The sequence below is a fragment of the Haliaeetus albicilla genome, chromosome 6 (assembly GCF_947461875.1).
Source record: "Haliaeetus albicilla chromosome 6, bHalAlb1.1, whole genome shotgun sequence".
Classification (NCBI taxonomy): Eukaryota; Metazoa; Chordata; class Aves; order Accipitriformes; family Accipitridae; genus Haliaeetus; species Haliaeetus albicilla.
Genome location: NC_091488.1, coordinates 423,405 through 447,335, shown reverse-complemented (window position 1 = coordinate 447,335; position 23,931 = coordinate 423,405). Strand labels below are relative to the sequence as shown.

The 23,931-nt window shown below is 38.4% G+C and overlaps 1 protein-coding gene across 9 annotated transcripts in view; it reads left to right on the top strand.

The window, feature by feature from the left end:
* The window catches only part of SCML2 (Scm polycomb group protein like 2), a 74,893-nt gene extending 55,639 nt beyond the window's left edge, over window positions 1–19,254 (top strand). For 7 of the 9 annotated variants that reach the window (XM_069784766.1, XM_069784763.1, XM_069784759.1 and 4 more), the window contains 7 exons: window positions 956–1,091; window positions 2,977–3,180; window positions 7,664–7,846; window positions 8,941–9,054; window positions 14,079–14,360; window positions 15,078–15,241; window positions 16,764–19,254. In XM_069784766.1, the coding sequence (XP_069640867.1) occupies window positions 956–1,091; window positions 2,977–3,180; window positions 7,664–7,846; window positions 8,941–9,054; window positions 14,079–14,360; window positions 15,078–15,241; window positions 16,764–16,889 (1,209 nt within the window). In that variant the 3' untranslated portion in view covers window positions 16,890–19,254. The remainder of the gene's footprint in view (window positions 1–955; window positions 1,092–2,976; window positions 3,181–7,663; window positions 7,847–8,940; window positions 9,055–14,078; window positions 14,361–15,077; window positions 15,242–16,763) is intronic. The other 2 variants (XM_069784758.1, XM_069784762.1) reach the window with 1 other exon arrangement.
* Window positions 19,255–23,931: the final 4,677 nt, after the last annotated feature.

Sequence of the window (23,931 nt, the reverse complement as noted above, 5' to 3'; positions counted from 1 at the left end):
ATCCTTACCACATGAGTAGCCAAGTCTCTGCTGCCTTCAGCAATGTCAAGACCTTGGGTAATCTCATATATTCCTAATTTTTTTTGTAGGTAAGAGAATGAGAACATAATCTGTTCTCATGCAAGAATAAATGGTGAAGGGAGAGGTGATGAACTTTTCTCCAATTCATTATTTCTTCATTTCCATGTATTTTCATAGCATGTCAAAGCAGATTAGAAATGTCTTCATTGTGCATGTCTCTGTTCTAAACCCCAGTCCAAACCAAATTACAGCAAAATTCTCCTTTTCTCAGGTAATGTGTGCTGACCAATTTCTAAGTCTTTGTGCTGTGAACTCTGTCTGTCATGATAAGCTGCAAATAAGTTTGGTTTGGGAAAGGAGAAGGTTTTGGCAACCCACATGACTGGATTGTAACTACTGGTTTATTTGGTATCTTGCGTAAAGCACCAATTCCTGAAAGTGATTACTTGAGAATTTCAGCCCCTCTGAAACAAGCTGTGGGAAAATTTAGGTGCACTGTAAAGTTGACACCTAAATGTGACTCAAGTTTTGTATGGGAATATATACACAGCCCAACTAACTGATTTGAGTTGTCATAAATCCAGATGATTGGAAGGGTTTGGACAGGAAAATAATCCAAAATGCCTCTTTTGTGCTTCCTAAGATTTAAAAGGGTGATGAATTAGCATATAAAGCTCATTATTTTCCCACTTTTTAGATAGAGGTGGGTTCCTTTTTAAGTAATTTGTCTTCCAATGCCTTACTTGTGTAGCTGTAAATGCAAACTGACAGTTTCTGGTCTTTCTTTCCTGGACTTTATCTTCTCTGCTATGTGTAGTACTTTTGTAATAAGGAACCACACACATTCAGTAAGATGGTAACTGATAGCAGAAAGGTTTTGCAGATTCCTTAAAAACCATGAAACATTTTGACTTTGGGTTTTTTCTCTAAACAGAAAAAAGTCTTGCTGGAACAACTGAGTCCTGCATCTCCTTCTCCTCATTCTTCTCCTGAGGGGGACAGTGGCACTACACAGTTATTTAAAGATGGAATTAGTTTGTCTGGGGCAACTGCATCAGTTATATCCACAGGTAAAAGATAAAGAAAAAAAATTAATGACATTTTTAGTGTGAAATGGCTTCCATTTCAAGCAAACTAGTAGTGTCATTTTATGGAAAATGTGTGGCAAACTCATTACTTTAAATCATCATCCAGCTACCTTATTTTTTAAAGATATTTGTAGGTGCCAGTGTTACTTTGCAGAACTAGTATTTTGATGTCTGCATTACAGCAAGAAGTGCTGGAGCACAGGTGCTTTTGAAAGATCTCCCAGACCTGGCAGTTTGTTCCTGTCTGAAGATGGAAACTGTACAGTTCTCTCATGTCTGACCCACTCCTTAATGTATGAAATGGGAGTAGATGTAGCTAAAAACCCATAGGATATTCTGATATCATGCAGGCTGTACTGTAATATAACAAAATGGAGATTTTATCTCTGTATAGCCTTACATTAAAAGAAACAGCTCAGACTGTTTAAGCCAAGTAAAGGCAGTCAGAGGAAATACATTCCTCCTTCCTTTTATGCTTGCTTGTTTTTGAAATATAATGAAATGTATCTTGAAAAGGATTGGCAAAAGAGAAATAAGCTAGTTGATGAACTAACTCATTGAGGAACTTGTAACCCTGTAGTGAAACAATTTGTATGTTGTCAACCAAATCTCAGAACTTTCTAAAAACTCCATAAATTATGATAATTTTGTTTGGGGTGCTTTTTTACATTTAAAAACTGTTTTTACAATAGAAGTTGTCAGGCTCTTCTCACTCCCAACTTCAGTCATGGATGAGAGGAAAATAAACCTTTCAGGAGGCAGTTGTTGTTGAGCCCAGACAGAATATGCCATGGAAACTATTTTGCTGATTTGTATCTTTGCTTATTTGTACAAATAGGTTTCCTCCAATTTACAGACATCAGAGAGTGAGCAGATATGCATGAAGATATAAGATCATTAAAACACTTACAGAAATACTTCATTTTTAAAAATCCAGGTTTTTAACTAAGCCCAAATGCTCCTACAGTTCAGAAAATATGGCAGTCTTTTGTAGAACAGAATGCTTAGTTTGTCTGCTTAATCACCACAGAGGCACATTTTTTCATTAAGCTCTAATAACGTCTTGGGTGCCTTCCTGGTCATGTGACAGCCAAGGCCAAAAAGAAAAAAAAAAAAAATCTTCTGTTATGGCTTTTTCCCATGTTTTTTCTGCCTTGCCGTTCCTTTTGAAAGACAGTTTTGCATAGTCTCTATAAAAAGTAATTTCTGAAGTCCTATTTGATTGTTTTGTGCTAACCGCCTTACAGTATTTCTAGAGAAGTGTGTTTATTTTATGTAGCAGAGAAGGCCAAGTTGCTGTGTGGAAATCATACATGAGTGGCTCAGGGCTTCTGAAGGTACAGACCTTCAGTAGCCGTTATACATGCACACAGGACCATTATACATGCACACATGGGTGCTTCAGAATGAGCTTCGGTGGTAGGTATATACCATAGGGTTGTCTTTGTGCAGCTTCTCAAATAGGACAAAAATTAGGGAAGTAACTTGGCAAGGCCAGCTTTTTAGAATCGCATCTTGATAGTTTAGAGTACCTGCCAGTAATTCTTTCTTTATTGGAACTAGTGTATGAACAGAGATTAGTCAAAATAAAAGATAAGCACAGATTATGACAGCTTTGTTACGTTAGTGGGGTAGAGAAGGGCTTTAGAGACCAGAAAGAAGTGGGTTTAGGACTCAGGCAGGAGAACCTTGGTGGAAGACAGAGTGTGCACTTTTTGTACGCTCTGCAAGTATGTATGCATGTTCAGCTTTTTGAGTTGACAAGTACATCTTTTCCTCAAGATTAAAACTAAAAAGGCGGTTTGCAGTTGTAACTTGGAAACATGTCTTAGTTCCTTGGTGGTAAATACGGCTTGTTCTTTTTCAGTGTGTGTTTATGTCAACAAGCATGGAAATTCTGGGCCTCACCTGGATAAGAAGAAGGTTCAGCAGCTTCCAGATCACTTTGGACCAGGTCCTGTCAATGTGGTACTTCAGCAGGCTGTACAGGCTTGCGTGGATTGTGCCTATCAATCCAAAACAGTCTTTGGATTTCTGAAATCTGGCCATCACGGAGGGGAAATGATAACTGGTATGTGAAGATGCTTTGTTTCTTCTGTTTCTTCACTTGGTTTGCGAACTTGAGGTAGGGCAGAAGAACTGAAGTGGCTGCAGTGAGTTTATATCACTTTTGTAACTATTTAAGCACAGTTGAGAACATGTACTTGTGAATTCTTTTATTTACTAAGCGAGTATTGGTGGTGTGTGATTTATCTGACTCCAGGTCCAGGATGATTTGAACAATTCTTTAAATGAGAATTTAGCAATAGCAGTGTTAAATTACATATACACAATACAGTTAGATTCTTATACTAAGTAGAGCTTGTGCACCTGATTTAGCAGCTATAGCCAAACATTTGTCAAGTAAACTCAGTACAAGTGAAATATCAGCTTTACTAATTCAAGTCATTCGCATAATCTTATCCATACATAGTGTTTGTGTTCTTAATGCCTTAACCAAGTGGGTGAAAAGTTTCAAACTAATGTGTTTAGCTTCCAGGCAAGTGATTCCACATGTTAAAGTTGCTGCTTCTCCCCTTTCCCCATTCCCCAGAATTGTAGCAGTATCTTAGGTCAGTGTTCATCCACCTATGTGCCCTATTATGGAATGGGTTTATTTCTGCTACATATTAATGGCAGGTCCACAGATAAATTATCTCTGTATCTCAAGCTGTATAGCTGCTGCTTGACTTTTTTTACTTCTAGGCTAGGAAATATTCCATATATCCGTTAGCACATCAATTCATAATTCCATCACTGGCGATAAAAAGACTTTGTGTTACTTTAATCTCCTTACATTAACACCAGATGTGAAAGATTAGTGGAATACAGGTTCAATTAAATCCTCATAAAGATGTTGCTGTCTAACAATATTTAAAAAGCAGCACCCCAACCTGCATATACCAGAACTACAGTAAGCCTTGCTTATGCACTCCCATGACTTCATTCACAAAATGGGTGCTGCTTCTCAACTGCATTTGGTTTAATGGCATTGTATACATGTGGTTTTGTAACCCATATTGCTTTATTTTTGCATGATATATGGAAGTTTATTACATTATTAATACCTTGCTGTACCTAATTCAGACAGGTCCATTTTCTTGAACAAAATGCACTGAGGTGTGCATTGCCAGTATTCTGTTTGTGAGTTGTTTATCATGAAGGACTAAATCGTAGGCCAGTGGAGTATCTGGGCTGTGACTGAGTTGTTGAAAATAATTATCTCACAGAGGAGAGAGAAATTTCAGAATCTTTATGTAGTTGTGGTTTGTTTACATTCAAAAATTCTGTACAGAAAGGAATTGCTGTTCTGCACCTGGCTTTACCCCAAGGCCTCGATTCAGAGAAACCAGCTCTGTAGCGCTGGATTTGAGGAACTTGATGATGTGGACTGCTCCTGAAGCAGAGTCCTGGTCCAGGTGATAGCGAGCCACAAGACCCCAGCGGGTTTCCGGTGTTCTTGAGCTCTTGCCTTCTCATTGACGTGTCAAACAGGTTGCTGAGAAGCGGGTGAGCAAACACTCCCTGTCATTTTATCAGAAATTTGTGTAATGTATTTTGAAAAGCACAAAATGTGACTTAGGTTAATGTAGCACATTACAACCAGCTGTGCATGTGAACAGTAAGGAAGAAGAGGAAAGTTACAGTAGAATAAAATGAGGGATTACAGAATGAAATTGTGAGAGTGTTTTCTTGTAGAGTTTTTGAAAGTTTTTGGAGTGTGGTTTGTTGTTCAGCTTTTTTTTTTTAGACTGGCAAGAAAAAAAAAAATGTTGCAGCAGAGAATAAGGAAAGAAACCTAAATCTTTTGCGGACTGATATTTTCATGATGAGTATTGTACCTGCCGTAGGAGGAAACTGTATGCTAATGAGGACATGGATAAAATAACCTTGCGAGAATACATATGAATAATTAGTGGGTTCTTTTGGTTCAGCTGCCAAGGAAAATAATTGTTTTGAATAGAATCAAATTTAGATTTTTCCATCTTTTCTTACTCAAACAGAAGCACAAACCGTTTTATTTTTGCTTGATGCATAAGGTTTCAATTCAGGCAAGTATAACTGAAAGGAAATTAAAGGCTTGATTAGCAAGCCCACTAATGGTGGTGACCGCGTCAGCCCTTCTTTTCTCCTTGTAGCTCAGACACTATGGTGTTTGGTGGGATGAAATAGACTGAGGCTCAGATAAATCTTCTCAAGCAGAGAATTAAAATCAAACTCTTGGGTGAGTTTCTTCACTATCAGACAAACACATTTATCTGATAGCTTAGCTCTCAACCTTTCTCCTGGCTTGAATCGGTATTTAAAACATACCTACACAATGGAAGGTGAAGAAATGAGAATGACTCTTCATTCCAGGGGCTGGGATTGCACACACAAGCTCCACTCCCTGTTTATTTGTCATTAAAGGTTGAGGTTATGGCACCTCAGCAGTACTCCTTTTTATTTTTTACCCTAGCATTTAGCTGAGAAGTAAGAGGCTTATGTTGTTCCCAAGCAGAGCAGACAGTTGAGCCTATGGATCTGGATCCCACACCCTTGGAGTTCGTATGGTTGCCCTCAGGTGTTCAGAGTACAAGAGAGCTGTGTTTGCACTGAATCTTTATTTGTGGATTTTTCCCATGGTGTGTCTTGCTGAAGCAGTCACATTGCCTCCGCTGTTTCTTGCTTTACCCTCCTGACAACTCTAAGATAATATTGTTCTTTTCAATGCTTCTTTTCAAAATGAGAAATTAAGGCATGGAGAATAAGTGATTTCCCCAATGTCATATAAGAAGATCCATAAGGCTATTATAAAGCATTTTAAATTTTTGCTGTAGGTGACTACTGCCTTGCAGTAAATTTGTCAGGAGATCTGGCTGTGCTAGGTCTAACAGCCCATTTGCTTTCCAGAACTGGTTGAGTTCCAAGCTAAAATTTGCCTTTGGAGACCCCTTCCCCAAAAAGGAGGTAGAGGACCTTGTGTCTGAGCCACCTGTGGGACTGTGATTCATTAGCATTTCATTTGAATGTTGAGGCCTGGAAAAATGGAATGGGCCATGGAAACATGTTGGTCTGGGGTTTGTCCCTGTAGTACTGACTCTTAAACTTTAAGCACTTGCATTGGGTCAGTCTGTCATGAAAACAGATGAGAGAAGTAACATGTTGTTGTTGATGCTAGCTGGCTAACTTGCATTAATCAGAAGCTTCCTTACATAAACAGTGTGAAGTAATTGACACTTCTGATTTCCTAAGGAAGCCTAAAATATGCTAAACCTGGGCGTTTTCTTTGGTTTTGTGTACAGTATCTGTCTCTCTTGTAACACAATATGGAAATGTTCCTTAATTCAGATCTGTGAATAAAGGCTCTCTTGTCATTTCTGTGGTGGTTTTGGTTTGTTTGTTTTTTTCTTTTTCTTTTTTTTTTTTCTTTTTTTTTATTTTATTAAATGCATCTGCTACCATGCTACCAACAAAATGTGATCCCTTAAAGCTCTACTTACCATTTGGAAACTTATGTTAACAACAGAAAGCTGCATGACAGGCTGAAAACCAAGATGACAAATTGATGCATAAACCTGGTGTTTATGCCACTTCTTTCTATCCCTAAGCTTAAGTTACAAATTTCTTCCTGCTTTGTCATAATGTCTTTCTAATCAGAAGTAACTAAAAGTTTCAGCTAATGTAATGGTAATTATTTATCTGTATGTTGGTTCTATCGAGTCTTTTCAAAATCTTACTAATTTTCACAAAAAAGGAAAATATCATCAGCTGTAACACTCTGTTTGGGGGACAAGGAAGGAGTTCAACAAATAAAAGACATAGGCACATGTCCAGGCTCTTTGTAATCACTCAGTTTAAAAGACACCGGATCCATTTGTGGCTGTTGTGGTATCTCTGCCACCTAGCTCCTGTTGAAATAAACGGGAGCTTGACCACTGTAGTGTTGACAGCAGGATAGATTTCTCTAGTGATAAAATAGCAAATGGCAAAACAGTGTCTGTAGGAAGAATTTCAGTGGTAGTGGATGCTAGCACATTACCACAAGCATGCTCAGATCAGTTAGAAACTGCGAAAAAAAATCTTAAAGTTGTTTGCTTCCTTTTTTAAAAAAAAATATTGGTTTTGGTTTTGGTTTTTTTTTTTTTTAGCAAGTGCTGCAAAGGGTCTTTTCTGTGTTATCTCCTGCAAACAGGTGGTGGAGAGCTTGCTGTTTTTAAGGAAACAACAGAAATTATACGTAAGGTTTTGGTGATGAGGGAATAGTTGCAAGTTTTGTTATGCTGGTGTGATTCCAAAATTATGTTATTAAAATAAGTTCCCATAGATGAAATTTAAACTGGCATGGATCCAACAGAACATAAAATCAGTCCTTTGGATGTAAATTTGTTAAACTACCAGAATGATTGCTTACTCCTCTCATGTCTTGTGTGGTTTAAATCAAATCTGGATGTCTTCTCCTTTAAGTTAATGACGGTGTTTTACTGTACTTCATGATGCTTGGGGGGTGTTTGACATCATCTTCTTATTCACAGCTTCCTTTGATGGAGAAAAGCATGCCATCAATCTTCCTTCTGTAAACAGCGCATCGTTTGTCCTACGCTTCTTGGAGAAACTGTGCCACAGCCTGCAGTGTGATAATCTCTTTAGTAGCCAGCCTTTCAGCCCTTACGTGGGATGTGCACATAGTCCTACAGAGTATGACAGGAACAAACCAGGTACTGTTAAACAGCTGTTATTTTCAAGTGCTGGTATTTTTGAGAAGTGTGGCAATTTCATGAAATGTAATTTTTAAATCTGTCTTACTATGACGTGAATTGATTGAAATGAATACCCTTCAGTTCTTAGTGAATTGGTTCCAGTGCAGTAGTGCTTTGACAGGATGGGATAGCTCATACCACGTGTCCAGAAATCATTTTGTTCAGCAAACCTCCTCCTTGTAGCCAAGCCAGGAAACATATGTATTGCACCACTGTGATACTGCTAAAAGGACAAGCTCAAAACTTTACATGTCATTGTTAGATTTATGATCAGATCATAAAATAAACTTACAAAAAGATACTTACTGCCTTGTGAGAAGGGGCTTGCCCTGAAAGGGAATTCAGTCTAGCCCTTCCCACACCAGTAAAAGGTCCTTTCTTCCCTCTTTATTCACCTTATGAAGTGGTGGCTCTAAAAATTTTACATTCTACTATGTACAGTCCAGTCTCCTAGTAGAAAAGGTGGGGTTTGCAGGTGGCTGCTTGTGATATTTTGTATGAGGCCAATATCTTTGCTGCACCGGGAGCGTGGAGTGAGGGGGAAATGAAATGACTTGCACCAGATCTCCGATCAGGTTGTTTGCAGGGTTTGGCATTACAAGTTCTAGCCCAAACATTACCAGGAGCTGTAGCTGAGAAAACCTTCATGTCAGGGCAATTTCTGAAGATTCATACTGGGTATGAAGCTTCCTCACAGCTGTCTGATTGATTGGCTGAGTCTGTCTTCCGGGTGCTACTTTAGAAAATAAAATATTCACCCCCCCTCACCTCCCCCAATGGAGAAAGTATGTTTATAATTGTCTGTCATATGAAAGTCATTAGTTTTAACTCTTTTCAGAAAAGTAGCCAGGGTCAAGGTAATTTGGGTGATGACAGTATATAAGCTGTACTTCAGCTTTGAAAGTTTGTATCAAAATGACTGAGTCTGTGTGACACAAGAAACTGAACTGTAACCTGGTGAATGGCTGATGTGTGTCTTTGCTTTTGTCCCTGGACTTTCCACCTGAGCAGCTTTATGCTAGAATAATAGGTGGTGACTTGTCTCTTCACAGCAAAAGAAGAAATACCTGAAAACAGGAGTGCTAAACGATACTCTCAGGACTCTCCGCCATATTCGGCTCCTCTTTCCCCTAAGCTTCCCAGAAATGATGCTCATCCATCTGAAGGTAATTACATTATGTCAGGATTATATATGAGGATTATTTATGGTTTCAGTATTTCCAGTCAAAAAGGACCAAGTTCAACGTATGTGTCTGGTTTGTCTCTAGCCTTTGACAGGTCAGGGTGAAAGTATGTTAATTATTGATCACTGGCACAGATTTTGCACTTAGGGAAGATCTACTGCAAGTTCCAGCAGTCCTTCTGCTAAACCTGCTAGCCTTTCTTGTGAAGGGGCTCAGGCAAATAGGTGACAGATGAAGCCTCCTGCTTCATATATGGCTATTTAGCAGAAAACCAATTGCCCCGAAATGGATTAGGAAATAAATTGGAAGCAAACCTTAAAAACTCTAGGCTGGGGCCATTAAGTGAGGAAGGGTGTAGCTTGATGATACAATTCAGCTGAGTTTATGGTTAGCTGCCACTGAAAGTTGTGCTGCTCCTGCTTTCCTTGCCTCCTTGTCCCTGCAGTGCGTCCCAGGTCCCCTGGCTGGGTGGTGAGCTGAACCAGTGAGCAAAAGCACAGAAAACATTTTGGTGAAGTGAGGAGTAGTTTGCAGTTTACTTCTCTGGACTGACTCAGTGTGAGCACAAGGAAGGGTTGAATAAAATGCAGCCATGGCCAGGGCATCAGTGAAGCCTCCCCATGGCAGCTGGCTGTTAGATTGATTTAGCTCACTGATGAATAGCACCTTTTCCTGTGCTGCAGCTGAGCTGCAGCAACTGAGCATGTGTCTAGTTTTAGTCTGCCTCAGATGTGAAGTAAAGCATCTAGGTTTAAACCTCAGTGAGAGAGGCTTAAGAAAATTTTTACTCTGCATTTGCTACTTAACTGGTTAAGCCATGGTAACTTGGTCAATGTTGAGTCGTCCTGATACATGCTTTCTGTTGCTGCAAGATATTTGCACAGCATTTCCAAAGGCTTTTTTGAAATATGGCAGGGATTAGTTACTTCTTTGTTAGGTTTTTTTTTTCTTCCTTCTTTTTGGAGATCCTGGGGTCATTTTGTGTCTATTAGCATCAATGGGGGCAGAATGATCTCTTTTTCTGTGCAGATTAAAAAGTCATAGGACTACAGTTAAAGCAGAAAAGGATATAAAATTAAAATGTTCAAAATGATAGCTTATCTAAAATGTTACATCTTATTATTTTATGTATACTTAGCATATTCACTTCTTTGCATGTAATAACAGCAGCAGGAAATACAGTTCTGCATTGATCATTGATTTCTGTGTCTTTCCAAAAGAAGTACTGGCTTAAGTCCACAGATATATTGTACACCTAAGTCAGATATTTCTGGTATGTAACTTAATAAGAGTAGAGCACTTAATTATACTCAAACGAAGTTGTTTCAGCTGGAGCAAAACAAATGTTTGAGTAGATCTGCATTATCTTGTAAGAAATCTCCTCAAAGTAAACATGCGTGCATGTACTGCTTTTTAATCCTTGTTTGCTAACGGATCCCCTTTACAGATGAAGTCAGTGTACTCCTTAAAATACATTTTAAGATCAATAGTTCATTATAAAGTGCAGTTATTTGGATAAAAAATAATTAAAGTAAGTGTTTTGCCATGGTTTCGGAGTTTTGAATTTGTACTCTGCATTTCAAGACGCAAAGTGTTTTTTAGGGTTGTGTGTTTCCCATTAGGGCAATGTCCTCTGCTGAAAATCTGGAGGTAATTTTATAGCGGTCAGTCATGGGTTGGTTAGCGAGAAAGATCTGCCCCCAAAAAATTCTGGTTCCATTGAGACACAGTTGTCTTGAAACAGTTGTTTTGAAATAACCATTTGAAGGCAAAATGGAATAATTGTGGGAAAGGGTCTTTCAAACAGCTCATTTTCTTTCTAATCTGCTCAGGGATATGTTTTGCAGATTTTGCTGTCTTTCCTGCTCGCTAACAGTTTCTTCTTAAAGTTATGAAAGATAAAGGGGGGTAGGGTGGGGAATAACTCAGTCTCCCTCCCCCTGAAAACAGAGTGTTCTTACTACTGAGGCCAATTACATCATTCCTGTTATGTATGAGGCAGAACAACTGGCTTCTAATTCCCGGAGGAGCTTCAAGAAAAACAAAACGTCCAATTCCTGCTAAGGCCTTCAGTGTTTAAACAGTCTGTTGTCATCCTTACATTTGAAACATAAGGCCTTTTATTGGCTTTTTATTAATCTACCCAGAGATCAGGCATTCTGAAGTGGAACCTCCCGTCTCTTTTCCTACCACTGTTATTCACAACTGCTCAAAATGTCGAGGTAGGAGAAGTGTGTCATTCATTGCTTCATGGATTGCAAAGCTCCATTTGCTAGATGCCAATTTTGAATCAGCCATCATACCAGCTGACCACTTTTCAACAAGAGTGCAGCTTTGTTTTGTGTGTAGAGAAGCTAGACGGATGGAAAGGAAAGTGGATTGGATGCTATAGTTGCTGAGCAGAAACACCTTCTCTAAAAGATGATGGGAAATATGCCAGCTTTTCCACCTTACGTACGTGAACTGAGAATTTACAGTAAAATAAATTCAAATGCTGGTATCTTGGAAAAACAAGCAGAGCTGATCTTTCCCAGCCCTATTTACTATTCTTTACTATAGGATATATAACATCAGAGAAAAATCTGGGATATAATTGGAATAAATATAATCAAATTCTTTTGTAATACAGTCAATTTAAAAAATCTTTTTGTCTTCAGAAATCCTGACAAGGATTATGTAAAACAATTATTTTTAAAAGCCCCTACATTTGGGACCTCTGCTTGTTTACTATAAAAACTACAAAAAGGTTTTTTCTTAATATGTTATATGGAGTTGACTGGTAAATGCTTAAATACTCTAGTTGAAACCTTCTGCTGCAGAGTATCATCTCCGTTGTTTCATCGTGCCTTTCAAGACTTCTGAAATCTAAATCTACAGGTTCAGTCAGTTAAACCTTAGGCTCCTTCATATAGCTTTGCTGTAACTATTTAAAGTATCACCTCTCCCTTTTGGCCTTGGACTGAGATTTTTGTTAGTGGTTTCATTCTTTACAGTTTTAATTTTCCCTTGGTTGGCTACCCTTTAATTTTATAGTGCATATCATTGACTACATCTCTTAAAGTCTCTCTGAAATTCTATAGAATGATGGCTTTTGTTTTTCATTTTAGTGAGTTGCTGCAGGTACTTCAAGCTGACAAATGTAAATAAGTTAGTTTTCTTGTTTGTGTGTTTTCTTTGAAAACCTCAGCAGCTGCTTCTTTACTTCTGCGATTCAAGTCTAACAAACTAGAAAGTTTTGCAGTGGTTGTTTTGAGGGTTGAGTATATGAAAGAGGAGGTCCTGTGTCCATAAAAGCTTCTTTATTCCACGACTATCAAGTTTAGTAAAAGATGTTACATCGTCTTGCAGATCTTGCCTTACCACATTCACTACGTAGGGAGCTGACTCTCTGAGTGCCTTTGTTCCCTTTCAGGATTATGCTATCTGAAGACCAAAATACACTTAACAGTTCTTCACTGCACTCCACTTTTAAACAGGTTCCAGCAGAGAACCTAAGACCTCATGAAGCAAGTTGAAAACATTCTTGAGAAGCTCACTGGATTTTTTTAGGAAAATGCTCTTCCTTCAGTTTTAATTGGGTATTCACCCAAGAAGTTCTTGAAAGTTGTTTTATAAGAATGGTAGTAAAAAGCTTATTTCAGGAACTTGTTTTGCAGAACATACCAGTTCTTATTCCAAAGAATATGCTGCTTCACTATCATATGTTTTATAACTTCACTAGAGTAATTTTCAAGATGGCAGCGTGGAGTTTACACTTCTGTGAACCTGTTAGTTATATGTTCCAGCTCTTAACTCTCTGCCAAAGTAGCATTTGTTTCATACAGATTTGTACATCATGTTTCCAACTTCTTTCTCGGGCCAGATATTGGCCTGGCGCAAACAGAGAAGAATACGTATGATTGCTAGAGAATGCAGTAGTGTTCTCATTGATTTGGGGCTGGTTTTTTTCCTTATGTGGCATGTTTCTCCCAATCATGGCATGTTTCTCCTGAATTTGGTTGACCGAAGCTGGAATTTTCAGTGATCAGGCAAACCTGGCTCTTGTCTTGTGGCACAGGGAAAGGGACCTGCTGAACTCTGCTCATCTGGCTTAGAAACGGTATTGACAGGCTCTAAAAACTCAGGAGTCTTCTAAGTGAGCGTTGTTTGTGTTTTGCAGAGTAGAAATTAGCTGAGAAGTGGTAAGAACTAAAAAGGGGAGTGTTGTTATACTCCCTTCCTGAGACCTGATTTTTTTTTTTTTTTTTTTTAACTTGCTCAGGGGGTCAGTAATTTACATATCTAGCTTTGCAGAGTCTGTGCTCATAGACCCTGCCCTGTGCAAATAACTAACTGTATGTAGATACAGCGTTGCTGTCAAAACATGTTATGTTACTGTGCTGTACCTGGCACTCACAGCCATCTGTGGCTTTGCCTGTAACCTGTTCAATTTTTAACGATGGCCTCTATGTCTGAACATATTGGGATCTAGAGATGATAATTGTCCACTTGTTTATGTAGTGACTCCCTCTGCTGCTTAGAACAAATTAAACAATTGTTAGCTAACATGAGAGTTTTTATTTATATTAAAAATTTCTTGCAAGGTAAACATAACAAACTCGTAATGGTTAGCTTTTTGAGAATATGTTTTAAAAAAGATAATGAAAATGTTTGACTAAGTTTGCTTGATATATCAGTATTAACATCAAACAATTTTACCCCCCAAAATTTCCTCTGTCACTTCTCTGTTCATGGTATTTAACAAATACAACTGAAATGATATGGAAGACTGTCTCAAAGTTGACATAATAAATCTTTTGCTACAAAACATGTTTTAAAAATACAGTAAGAGCCCAGTGATTATTTGAGGAAAAGGGGCAAACATTCAGCAGCAGTGATTGCCTCACAGGAGAGTTGGTAGTAGGTTTACAATCTGTCAGTGTCTTCAAGAGAACATAGCAAGGTGTTAAAAAACAAAGGTATGATGTCCATCACTTTGAACATATTGATACTTGCTTTTTGTGTAGCAGAAACATTACCTATAGAGGAAAACAGCATTTCCAAAGAACACCGATTTTCTGAGGACTCTATGGATTCTGCACTTAGTTCTGTAAATCCTTCAAGTCCGACCCATCGAAATTCCACAGAATATCGTACTTCAGGGAGTGCAGCATATTACAGAAATTCCCTTCAGCCAGTGACTGCTACCTCAAATTCAGCCCCAGTCCTGCGCAGGCTGTCCTTGAGCTCTGCTGGGAGCAGCAGTTACTACGAAGTTAGTAGGAATCGAATACAGAGGCAGATTGAAGGTATGCTATATAACTAAACTTTCCAAAGTATATAACTGCTTTTATTAGTGTACAAAGTCTGAGAGTTATGAACAAAGGACTCCTTTGCCATAGGAACGCTTGCATATGGAGTGAAATGTGCTGTTGCCAAGCATGTCAGCCTTGCTAATGTAACTGCAAATGCAGAACTTAAGCCTGTTAGAACTGAACTAATACTGCGGTGCAAGCCAGGAGGGGTCTTGCCTGCTGCACCTTCCTCTCACTTCCTCACTCAGGTTATGGACCCTGTGGCAGGCCAGACTGAGGAGGGCTGGTTATATGCAGCTCAATTTCTGAGCATCTTATCAACTATTGCCTTGTTGCTGAAATATGGGAATAGGGTCTTCTCCTGTCCCTCCCTCTGTCTGCACACCTTAACTTGGCTTTGCCACATTCCCAATTTATGGCATCTTGGGACCCAGGAGCCAAGTACAAGTCAAACTAATCCCTCTAGGTATGTCATAGTGCTAATGTTTATGCTGCTATAAATATTTGCAGTTATATAATGCATTTAAAGACAAATGTAACAGTTCAATATTATTTGGAGGAAAATAAAACATCTTTTATTTTAATATATTGCAAAGAATGCATAATAAAAGCCGCATCTGAATATTAAGAATGTCTTAAGTAAAATAGAATGTGTTATCCCTGTATAGACTAGTGATACTTCTTCCTTTCACAATATTTTTATACTAAAAGCTGCAAGTTCCACAACTGGACCAGATCTGAATTCACTAAAAAGGGAACCTTCAAGAATATTGAATAAGGATCCTTCCACCTGGTCAATAGAGGAAGTAATGCATTTTGTGAAAGAAGCTGATCCACAGGCACTAGCTCCACATGCAGAACTCTTTAGGAGACATGTATGATGCATATCCATTCTGTTCTAGTAGATTGTGTGTTGTGTTAATCTCTTAAAATATAGCTTTCCTGTCTATCGCTCTATTTGCAGTTCAAGGTAGAACAGGCTCTACTCATGTATTAGAGGGAGGGTGAAAATTATTTTTCTACCTGAAACTCCTCCTGCAGTATATTTTATCTGTGTTCCAGTCTTGTTAGACTAAAGTAAATACCCACTGCTTTCCAGCTTATATGGAACAAGGCCAGTACTGGAAGTATCCAAGTTCTAATGGCCAACTTCCATGGTACCCCCATCATCCCTGGTACCTCTAGAGAAGATGGCATTCTCATGTACAGTATGGGGCATTTAGCCTGCAAAGACAACACCTCTCTAGGTTTGTTTTGGAGACTGATTATCCTGAAGTAGAGATGCTGTTATGCCTCATTAGCTTTACACCTGGTCATTAATACTAAAATTGAAAGAATCAATTGAAATGTTGAATTCATCTGTTTTGAAAAACAACGTGTAAGGTTTCATAATATCTAACTAGATGTTGTATTTAGATAGATAAGCTGTGTCAGTTTCTGTGCTGTTTTTGGTCTCCCCTCTTCCTTCTCACTGTGATTTTCTATGGCACATTGCTCAGCAAAGAGCTGCTTTCTTATTTCATTGTGTATATGGCCCTCCAAAAAGAGACTGGCTTTCTCGTTAGTAGTATTTCACCCTTGTTCTCCACCAGCTCCTACTAACAGTTAAATCTCAGAGTAAGCTGGATTGGAAGGAGAACTTAAAATAACTTCTAACAGAGCTTCCTGTCTTATGTTTTATTCTTAGTTGTATAACAAGACTAAATGTCACTTGTTTTGTCAGGTTTATGTTTAAAAAAAATGAGACAGAGTGGTTTTCTTTATGGTGTTTTAAGGAACTAACTGCCTGTCTACAGTATGTAATGCTACTAAGAGCTTAGGACTGTCACATTTCAGCAGCTTCTCAACCAGGCAGTTGAAATCTGACTAAGTTGTCCTTGGTCTTGATCCTAACAATCTGTCTGCTTTAACCTGGACATAGATCTGTCTTATTTCACAGATTTAGATGGTCTGTAACCCCTTCCTCCATGTGACTGTTTGCATGCGCATGCCAGAATCCTCCCGCAGCTGTGTTCAAGGTTCAGTGCAAGGCCTCTGTGCTTGGATCATTTAATCTTTAACTGCACAGACCTTCCTTTGCAGCTTCTCTTTTTTTTCCCTTGACCCATTCACTTTTTTTCCCAGCCAGTACCTAATTTTGAGGGCTGTTCGTCAGTTTCTTTTATTTACTATAATTTTCTTTAGCATCTCAAATACTTTAATTGTATGTTAAATAATACTAAAATAAATTCAATTTCAGTGGCCATCTGTAAATATGAAATTATACTAAGTTACTGTTTTATATATAGTAGATAAAATTTTACTACAGCGTAAACAAATATAATGTACTTTTCAGTTTTACCATGCAGCTCGTTAAAGTAGTTGTATGTTGTTGTGTTTATTCTCTTCCTTCTGCAGGAAATTGATGGGAAGGCACTACTCTTACTGAGGAGTGATATGATCATGAAATATATGGGACTGAAGCTGGGGCCTGCCCTAAAGTTGTGCTACCACATTGAAAGACTTAAACAAGGAAAGTACTAGCCAGTGGGAATACCACAAATACGTGTGTTCGTATCACGCTAAGCTCTCAGGTTCACAGCCATCGCCTTTATTTGAAACTATTTTACTGATATAAATTATCTTTAGTTTTTGAAAGTGCTCTCAAAATGTAAAAAAAGACATTCAGAATAAAGGGGGGGGGGGGGGGGGGCGGGATCTGTATTACATTCCAGTATTTTGCAAACTATTTCAGAACGTCTGCAGGGAAGGACAGTTGATCATACTGAGGGTGGGCAGGTCGGGTAACAGCGCTCTCCGAATCCTGAAAAGTGCATTTTCTGTTACAGACTTCAGCCAACGTGTTCATATTCAGAACCAAAACAGCTGAATCCCAAAGGAAAATAATAAAAAAAAACAGCATCAGGTGTTAATAATTTTTACAGGGGTGGCTGTAAACTTTTATATTGCAAGAAATATTTAAAATAGAAGATCTCATCTCTGTAGTGAATACTGTGTCTGGTCCTCAAGCAGAGTAATACTCTAGTATATTATTCTAGATTATTCTTCCTAGATTTCCATAAAGGGAATAGCCATATGAATTGGTCATGGCGGATGGAGGTGTGGGGAGGGAAGGGCTATGGAGGAGAGGGCTTAATACAAATATGAGCTTTTATAAAGTGTGATTATCAGTCCTTTGGTAAGTTATGAGGACAAATGTACAGTATATTGTCAATTTATGCAGGCAATAAATATTTCTGTTTCATGGAAGGGCATATTGGCTGTATAAACAGCCATTTCTGGGACAGACTGATTTAACTGGAACAATGCATTCACATCGTAAACATTCCATCTTTTTGCTAAGTTTGGCATGGATGTGTGTGTTCATGCTTTTTATATACACACGTGTATGTGTCAGGAAAATACATACTATATATATATAAAAATATACATACACACTGTACATATGTATTCAGTTTTTTAATGTACACTTTGCACTGTGCCAGAGAGAACTGTACAATTTCTTGTTGTTTTTTTACCAGTAAATTTAGTTGTGTTCTACTTTCATATTCATTAGCACCTGTTTAATTTGTTGTCCATTCTTGGAGACAGAAGGTGACAAACAATCAAAGAGTGGCTTTATTCATACAGGCGAGATCCCTGTACTATGCAATACTCTTGGTTATTCACCACTTAACTCTGAGCCATATATTCTGGTATAGTTCTGGAAAGACATGCTTGGTTCTGATGTTTTGGGCTTTTATTTCCTATAAGGAAGTGCTACTATGTAACTGATAAGCCTTTTTTGGGTAAAATTGGTGCTGTTTGTATAAGCTGCAAGAATGAGTGGTGATAATACAGCAGTTTGTTGTCACTGCCAATTGTAATATACATCAGGGACAAGAAAATATACTTTCTGTGTAGGAAACTGAATGTACTGTATGTAATAGTGCAAGTGATAAAAACTATTTGCTAGGGAAGGTGTAGTCCTAAAATGGTAGGTTTTATTATATTTCTTACTGCCTTTTTATATGAAAGCATATGGCATAAATGTATTTTTTACAAATTCCTTTTCTGAAAATGCCTTGCTTTACTGATAGTCTGATACTCCTCAGGTTTCAGCAGAGATACTGCTGCAAAATAAATTTTGTGGCGCACAAGTGTCCCAAGTATTTTGTTAGTTTAAGTGACTGCAATGCAATTTTGATTTAGCAAGTCATTTGGACTTTGAGAATTGTTTCTATTATTACATCATTAGGCATTTGATACTAAAGGTTATCTATATTGATTTGTTTTGCATATCTTTTGGGTGCATATATGCTTAGATGAATAATACAAGCATGCTCTCTATAGTAGGAAGAGGTCAGAGCATTGATTGAAGAAACAGAATATTTTCTCTTTGTGTTAGGAAAATACTGACTTGATTGTTGGTGTAACCATACGAAAGTTAATTATATATTGAGGAAAACATCATGCGACACATGCTTAGTATATTGTTTATACCTTACTTCTTCCACACTTTATTATGCTGAATTTCAGAGTTCTTTAGCGTAAAAAGATCTCATACGATTTAAGTGGAAGTAATTGACTGAAAACAGTTTTCATTTATTACATTGGCATTGGTGTAGGAAAAACAAAGATGTTTAAATTTTCTGTTTGGCCTTTATGGAATGACATTTTTGTACATGGCACTATTATGGGTATAAATATTTGTTCAAGGCTTTCTGTGCACCTGTGTGCACAGGGATTACTGTGATGTTACAGTACCAGAATTTCACCATGTGCTATAGCGTGAGATTCAAGCGTTCCAAGTGTTGTAGCAGAATATATTTTTTATTCTTTATTTTCAATGGGATGTTCTTATCTATCAACAAAAATAAAATAGTTTGTTCATTGTTTTAATTGTCCATTTTGTTTGACGTTGTGTGTATGTGTGAGCACTGTTTGTGTAGGCAAGGGTAGCTATCTTATCTGGCATTTGGCAGTTTTTGACAGTTCATGTAAACATCTGATGTAAGGAAGTTTTAATCAAAAAGGTAAAATCATTCCAACATTGTTTATCTGAAGCAATTAATGTTTGAACTTGGGTTGGTCTATGCTTTCAAAATACCAACTTAGGAATATATTCAACTATTTAGTTTTGTATATAGCATTTTGCCACTTACAGAATTATCATATAACCACTGTGGGGAAGAGGCTGCTAAAAACTGTTTGTCCTATGTTCAGATGAAGACCTGAAGTGTTTTAAATCAAGGCAGTTAATAGCAATAGGTTTGAACTTCATACACTTCATGCTTTCTTATTTCTGTGATACAGGAGTCTGTTGTCCTGGTGGCTGTCTGCAGTGATAAGCCTGCGCTTGAGAAGTAACTTAACTTGCGTTAATGGTAACTTCAGATCCTTACAAGGCAAATTATGGAACTTGGAATTTGGTAGTGACAGTAGTCTAGAGGCATTTTGCATCTGATCTCTCTCAAAAGATACTGAATATCTTTTTGGTGTGTATTTGAGATAGAAGACATCATGATCTCTCTGTTTCTCTGACTTGCTTTTCTGTCAACAGGGATTCATCTGCTTATCTGGTTCTGTATCTTTTAGTTGCCTTGCAAGACAGTGCCATAACTCCTCAGTACATTGTAAGACCTCTTCTATTTGAAATTAAAATACTGCTACCTGGGAGGACTAGTAGCTCTCACAATTCTTGTTGCAGAAGACCTGTCCAATATTGAAATTGAAGAGTGCTGTATGGCAGGGTGATTGCACGTTGCAGTTGACATGACTGCACTTCTAAGTTTGTTGTGGCTGTATACATCTTGTAGGACTTTTTCAGGAATGACAGTGAAAGACAGCAACATCATGTTATAAATGTTGGCTCAAAGGATGGACCATCTTTCCCTTTTTTGTTGCTTTTAATAAAGGCACACCATTTTTTACTTCAGGTGGTAGATACAGGGGCAAAGGTGTTCATCTGAATATCCATGGTATTTGTAGAAACTCTTCTTCCAGTCGCTCAGGTATATAATTTGATCAAAAGCAATGTTAATCTTCTCTGTAACTCTGATGACAGTTTTATGTGAGTGTGTGGATGTGATTGTGCATGCCCTGAACGTGATACAAAAATTCTATATTTGAGTATCTCACGTATTCCTGTAGGGGGAAAAATGAAGCCCTGGGTAAGGATGACTAAAATCTCGAAGTTTGAATCTGGTCAGATGAAACGCCACGGTTTGTCTCATTCAACAGCGGGCCCACATTTTCCCCAGTCTTCCTTTTGTCACCTATAGTCTATTTTAATGCCATATCATGTGACAAAACACATTTTAAAAGTGGATGGCGGTATTTTTTCGTTTGATTGGCTAGCTAGTTACATAATAGAGTAAAATGAACAATTAATTCCAGCATTAGATATGTGAACCTGTTCTAAAAGTTATGAGCATCTTCGTCTTTCCGCTGCTCTTTCTGCTGAATTGAAGCTATGTAGAGTTAGGCTGGCTTGGTTTAAAGAGAAAAAAATAAAAAAGAAAAAAGAGACCCCCTCGAGATCAATTTCAAAGGTCATATATTCCTCCTCTTTTTTTTTTTTTATTACATGTAAAACTATTGGAGTGAGTAAAAAGTGCTCGTTTGGAACTGCCTAAGAGTGATGCAGGGAGGCAGAAGCTGATTTCATGTCCATTTCAGTGGTGGAATGATTGCTGCTTTTTTTCAAGTCTTGATTAAAATCTTCCGCTCTGTAAAGCTTACTAAGTAGCCTGTAATCCTGGGATCGTGTTCCCCAACTGTCAGCGTTCCTGTTGTTTCAAAGGTCACGCAGAGCCATTTTGAGACTTCGTCTTCTTAAAATCTGAACAGTCTGTTGTAAACTCACTGTGTTTTGAGTCTGCAACTATGAGACATTTTATATCTTTTTTTTTTTACAGTGAGAACCTCAGAGATTGTTTTTTTAAAAGTAGCAAAATATTTTGCTACTTTCTTCTCTGATGGTTTGTCCTAAATAAATTCTCATTACTGTGGCTGTGTACATGATGGGAGTCCTATGTGTACTTAAAATATGCCATTACAGTAGTCCAGTAGGCTTTTAAATCCCTCACATGAATCATCCATCCCTGTCCTAGCAGATCATTTTGATTAGCTGTAATTTGTCCCATTTGAATGGGAATTAGCTTCCACCAGCTCCAGAATCCCCTCGTCCTCCTGTACAAGCTGAGGAGTCCTGCATGAGCTGCTTCTCCTCATAGCTTTATGGACCATGGCTAGTTTTATTTCAGCTTTCATTATCTGCAGGGGAACTGTTTGGTGCTGATAGCGAAGGCTGCACACCTCTCTTTCTTTTCTTTTTAAAATACATGAAGACATTTTCATCCACAGAGATTCACTTTTCAGCCTCTGAAATCAAAGCCCTTCCAGGACAAACAGAACGAGCAAACAGATGCCAGCACAAGAGGAAAGGGAGATTGCATCCCATGTTGTGTGAACAGACAAATGGGAACAGATGTACAGCTTGGAGCTGGCAGAAACCCTCTCTGCCAGTAGTTCCTTTCTAGTTGTGACAGCTGGAAGGAAATGAACACACCACAAAACCACCATGATAATTGCCATTACCCTGCGTTGGCAGTCTCGGCACTGAGGTCAAGAACTGGAAAGACAAAGACTCATCTACCCTCCCAGGTGGAAGCTGAGGCAATTGGCAAAGCACTGGGAAAAATCTTGATGAACAGTGGCGCACCTTAGAAAGTCTGGTGTTCAAATGCAAGAGGCCATAATTTTACTAGATTTCTCCCTTTCTCATATTTAGTTTTTTTCAGTAGTTATGGAGGCACTCTGTTTCCCCAAGCAATTGTGCTAGTGCTGTCCAGATCCTTAAGAGTGGGGTTTTCAAATAGGTCTGAACTCTTCTTCCCTCAACTTCCATCTCTGCAAACCAGTGCTGCCAAACAGGTCTTCCTTTTGAGGGAAGGATCTTTGCATGTGCTGCTTATTCCTGCGTGTTTTGAAAAATAAGAAAAGGATGCTGCAGCTTGCTTGCTTTCTCTCATGTATGTACCACCTATTGCTACTGAGTTCAGTCCTTGCCTGGGAATGTTGGTGGTACTCTGTTAGGAACAGATGCCTCTCACCTGGGCGATGTTACTCAAGGTGTGGTCTACAAAGGGCTTTTCTGTCTGTCAGTCTGTCTCTGTTTTTTTAAGTCCCTGTGCTCACATGAACAAAACAGTGGGGAGGGAGAAATTAATAAATAAATGCTCAGTTTTAGTCTGCCCTTGGTTTATGCTTATGCTTCAGGGGTGAGGTGCTAGATAGGTCATTGTAATGTACTGGGGACTTACTGCTTATTAGGCTCAGTGGGAAATGGTGGAGGGTTGGGGGTTGTTTTGGTTGGTTGCAGTTTTGGGGAGTTTTGTTGGTTTCTTGTGGTTTTTTTTAACTGAATGCTGTCAGCTGTTTGTTTATTTCCAAGGGACCAGCTCAGCCAAAGGGAGTATATTACTTTCATACATCTTTGCATTCACCATAGTGTATTAATGGTAAACTGTCTTTGCCTAGGTGGTGTTTAGCTACAGGAAACGAACAGGTTGGGGCAAGTTTAAAGGTTTGGAAAGAAAACAGAAATGGAAGCCTGGGATGAGTGATAGGATTTATATGCAATAAACATGGGAAGGAAAATATATGAAGAATGAAGTAAGGGAAAATCAGAAAGGAGAAAAACAGGTGGATGTACTAAGTTAAACTGTTTCAGATTTGGATGCACTGACTGTTGAGTCATGACTAGTGTCTTTGTGTTGAGCTGGGATTTTAAAGAGGAAAGTTAGAAATTAACATTTTGAACTATGTCGGGGTGTGAAGTATTTTATCTTGACGTGATTTAATCTGAAAACATGGGCTGAATCCTTGTAATTCCCTACCCAATTCTTGGGGCATCCTCTCTCAGTCCTGAAATTGTTTCTTCCTAATTGAATGAGCTGCTGCTACCGACTTCCTCTTGATGTGATTTCTTTTAAAGCCAGACCAGTTGAGGAGCCAAAACCTAGGAATACAGGACTGGGTTTAATTTCATATAACTTCATGTCTTTATATCATAGCTTTCTAGACTCTCCCTCATTGTAGTCCATGGAGGTCTAGCTGACCAAGTTGAGGGTATGAGTGATCTGACCAGCTACCAACATCTGCTTTACAAAGAGATGAAAGCTCTCTTGACTCTATGGGTTTTATTGACTAGATTTCCAGTATCGGTCATGGGAGCCTCAATACCCATCTCACTTAACTTTAGCATGTGAGCTAATTCCCCACCTAAAGTACTGTTTATTGTAAGTAAGATGGAACGGTCCTCTTACTTGAGCCCTTCACTGAAAGACCTAGTTGGTGCTCAGAAGGAAATGTTCAGATGCACATGGTACTAACCAAGAAATGCTGGCCAGATCCCATGATCTGCCATACAAGAGGTCTTGCTTGAAAGTCCAAATGTCCAGAATATCTAGCCCCAAAAGTCTATCCATACAGAATATTTCTGCTCTCTTAGATCTTCATTGCTGCACGGTTAGAGCGCTGTTGCATATCTCCTGTTTAAAGTGGCAAAAGGCAGACAACA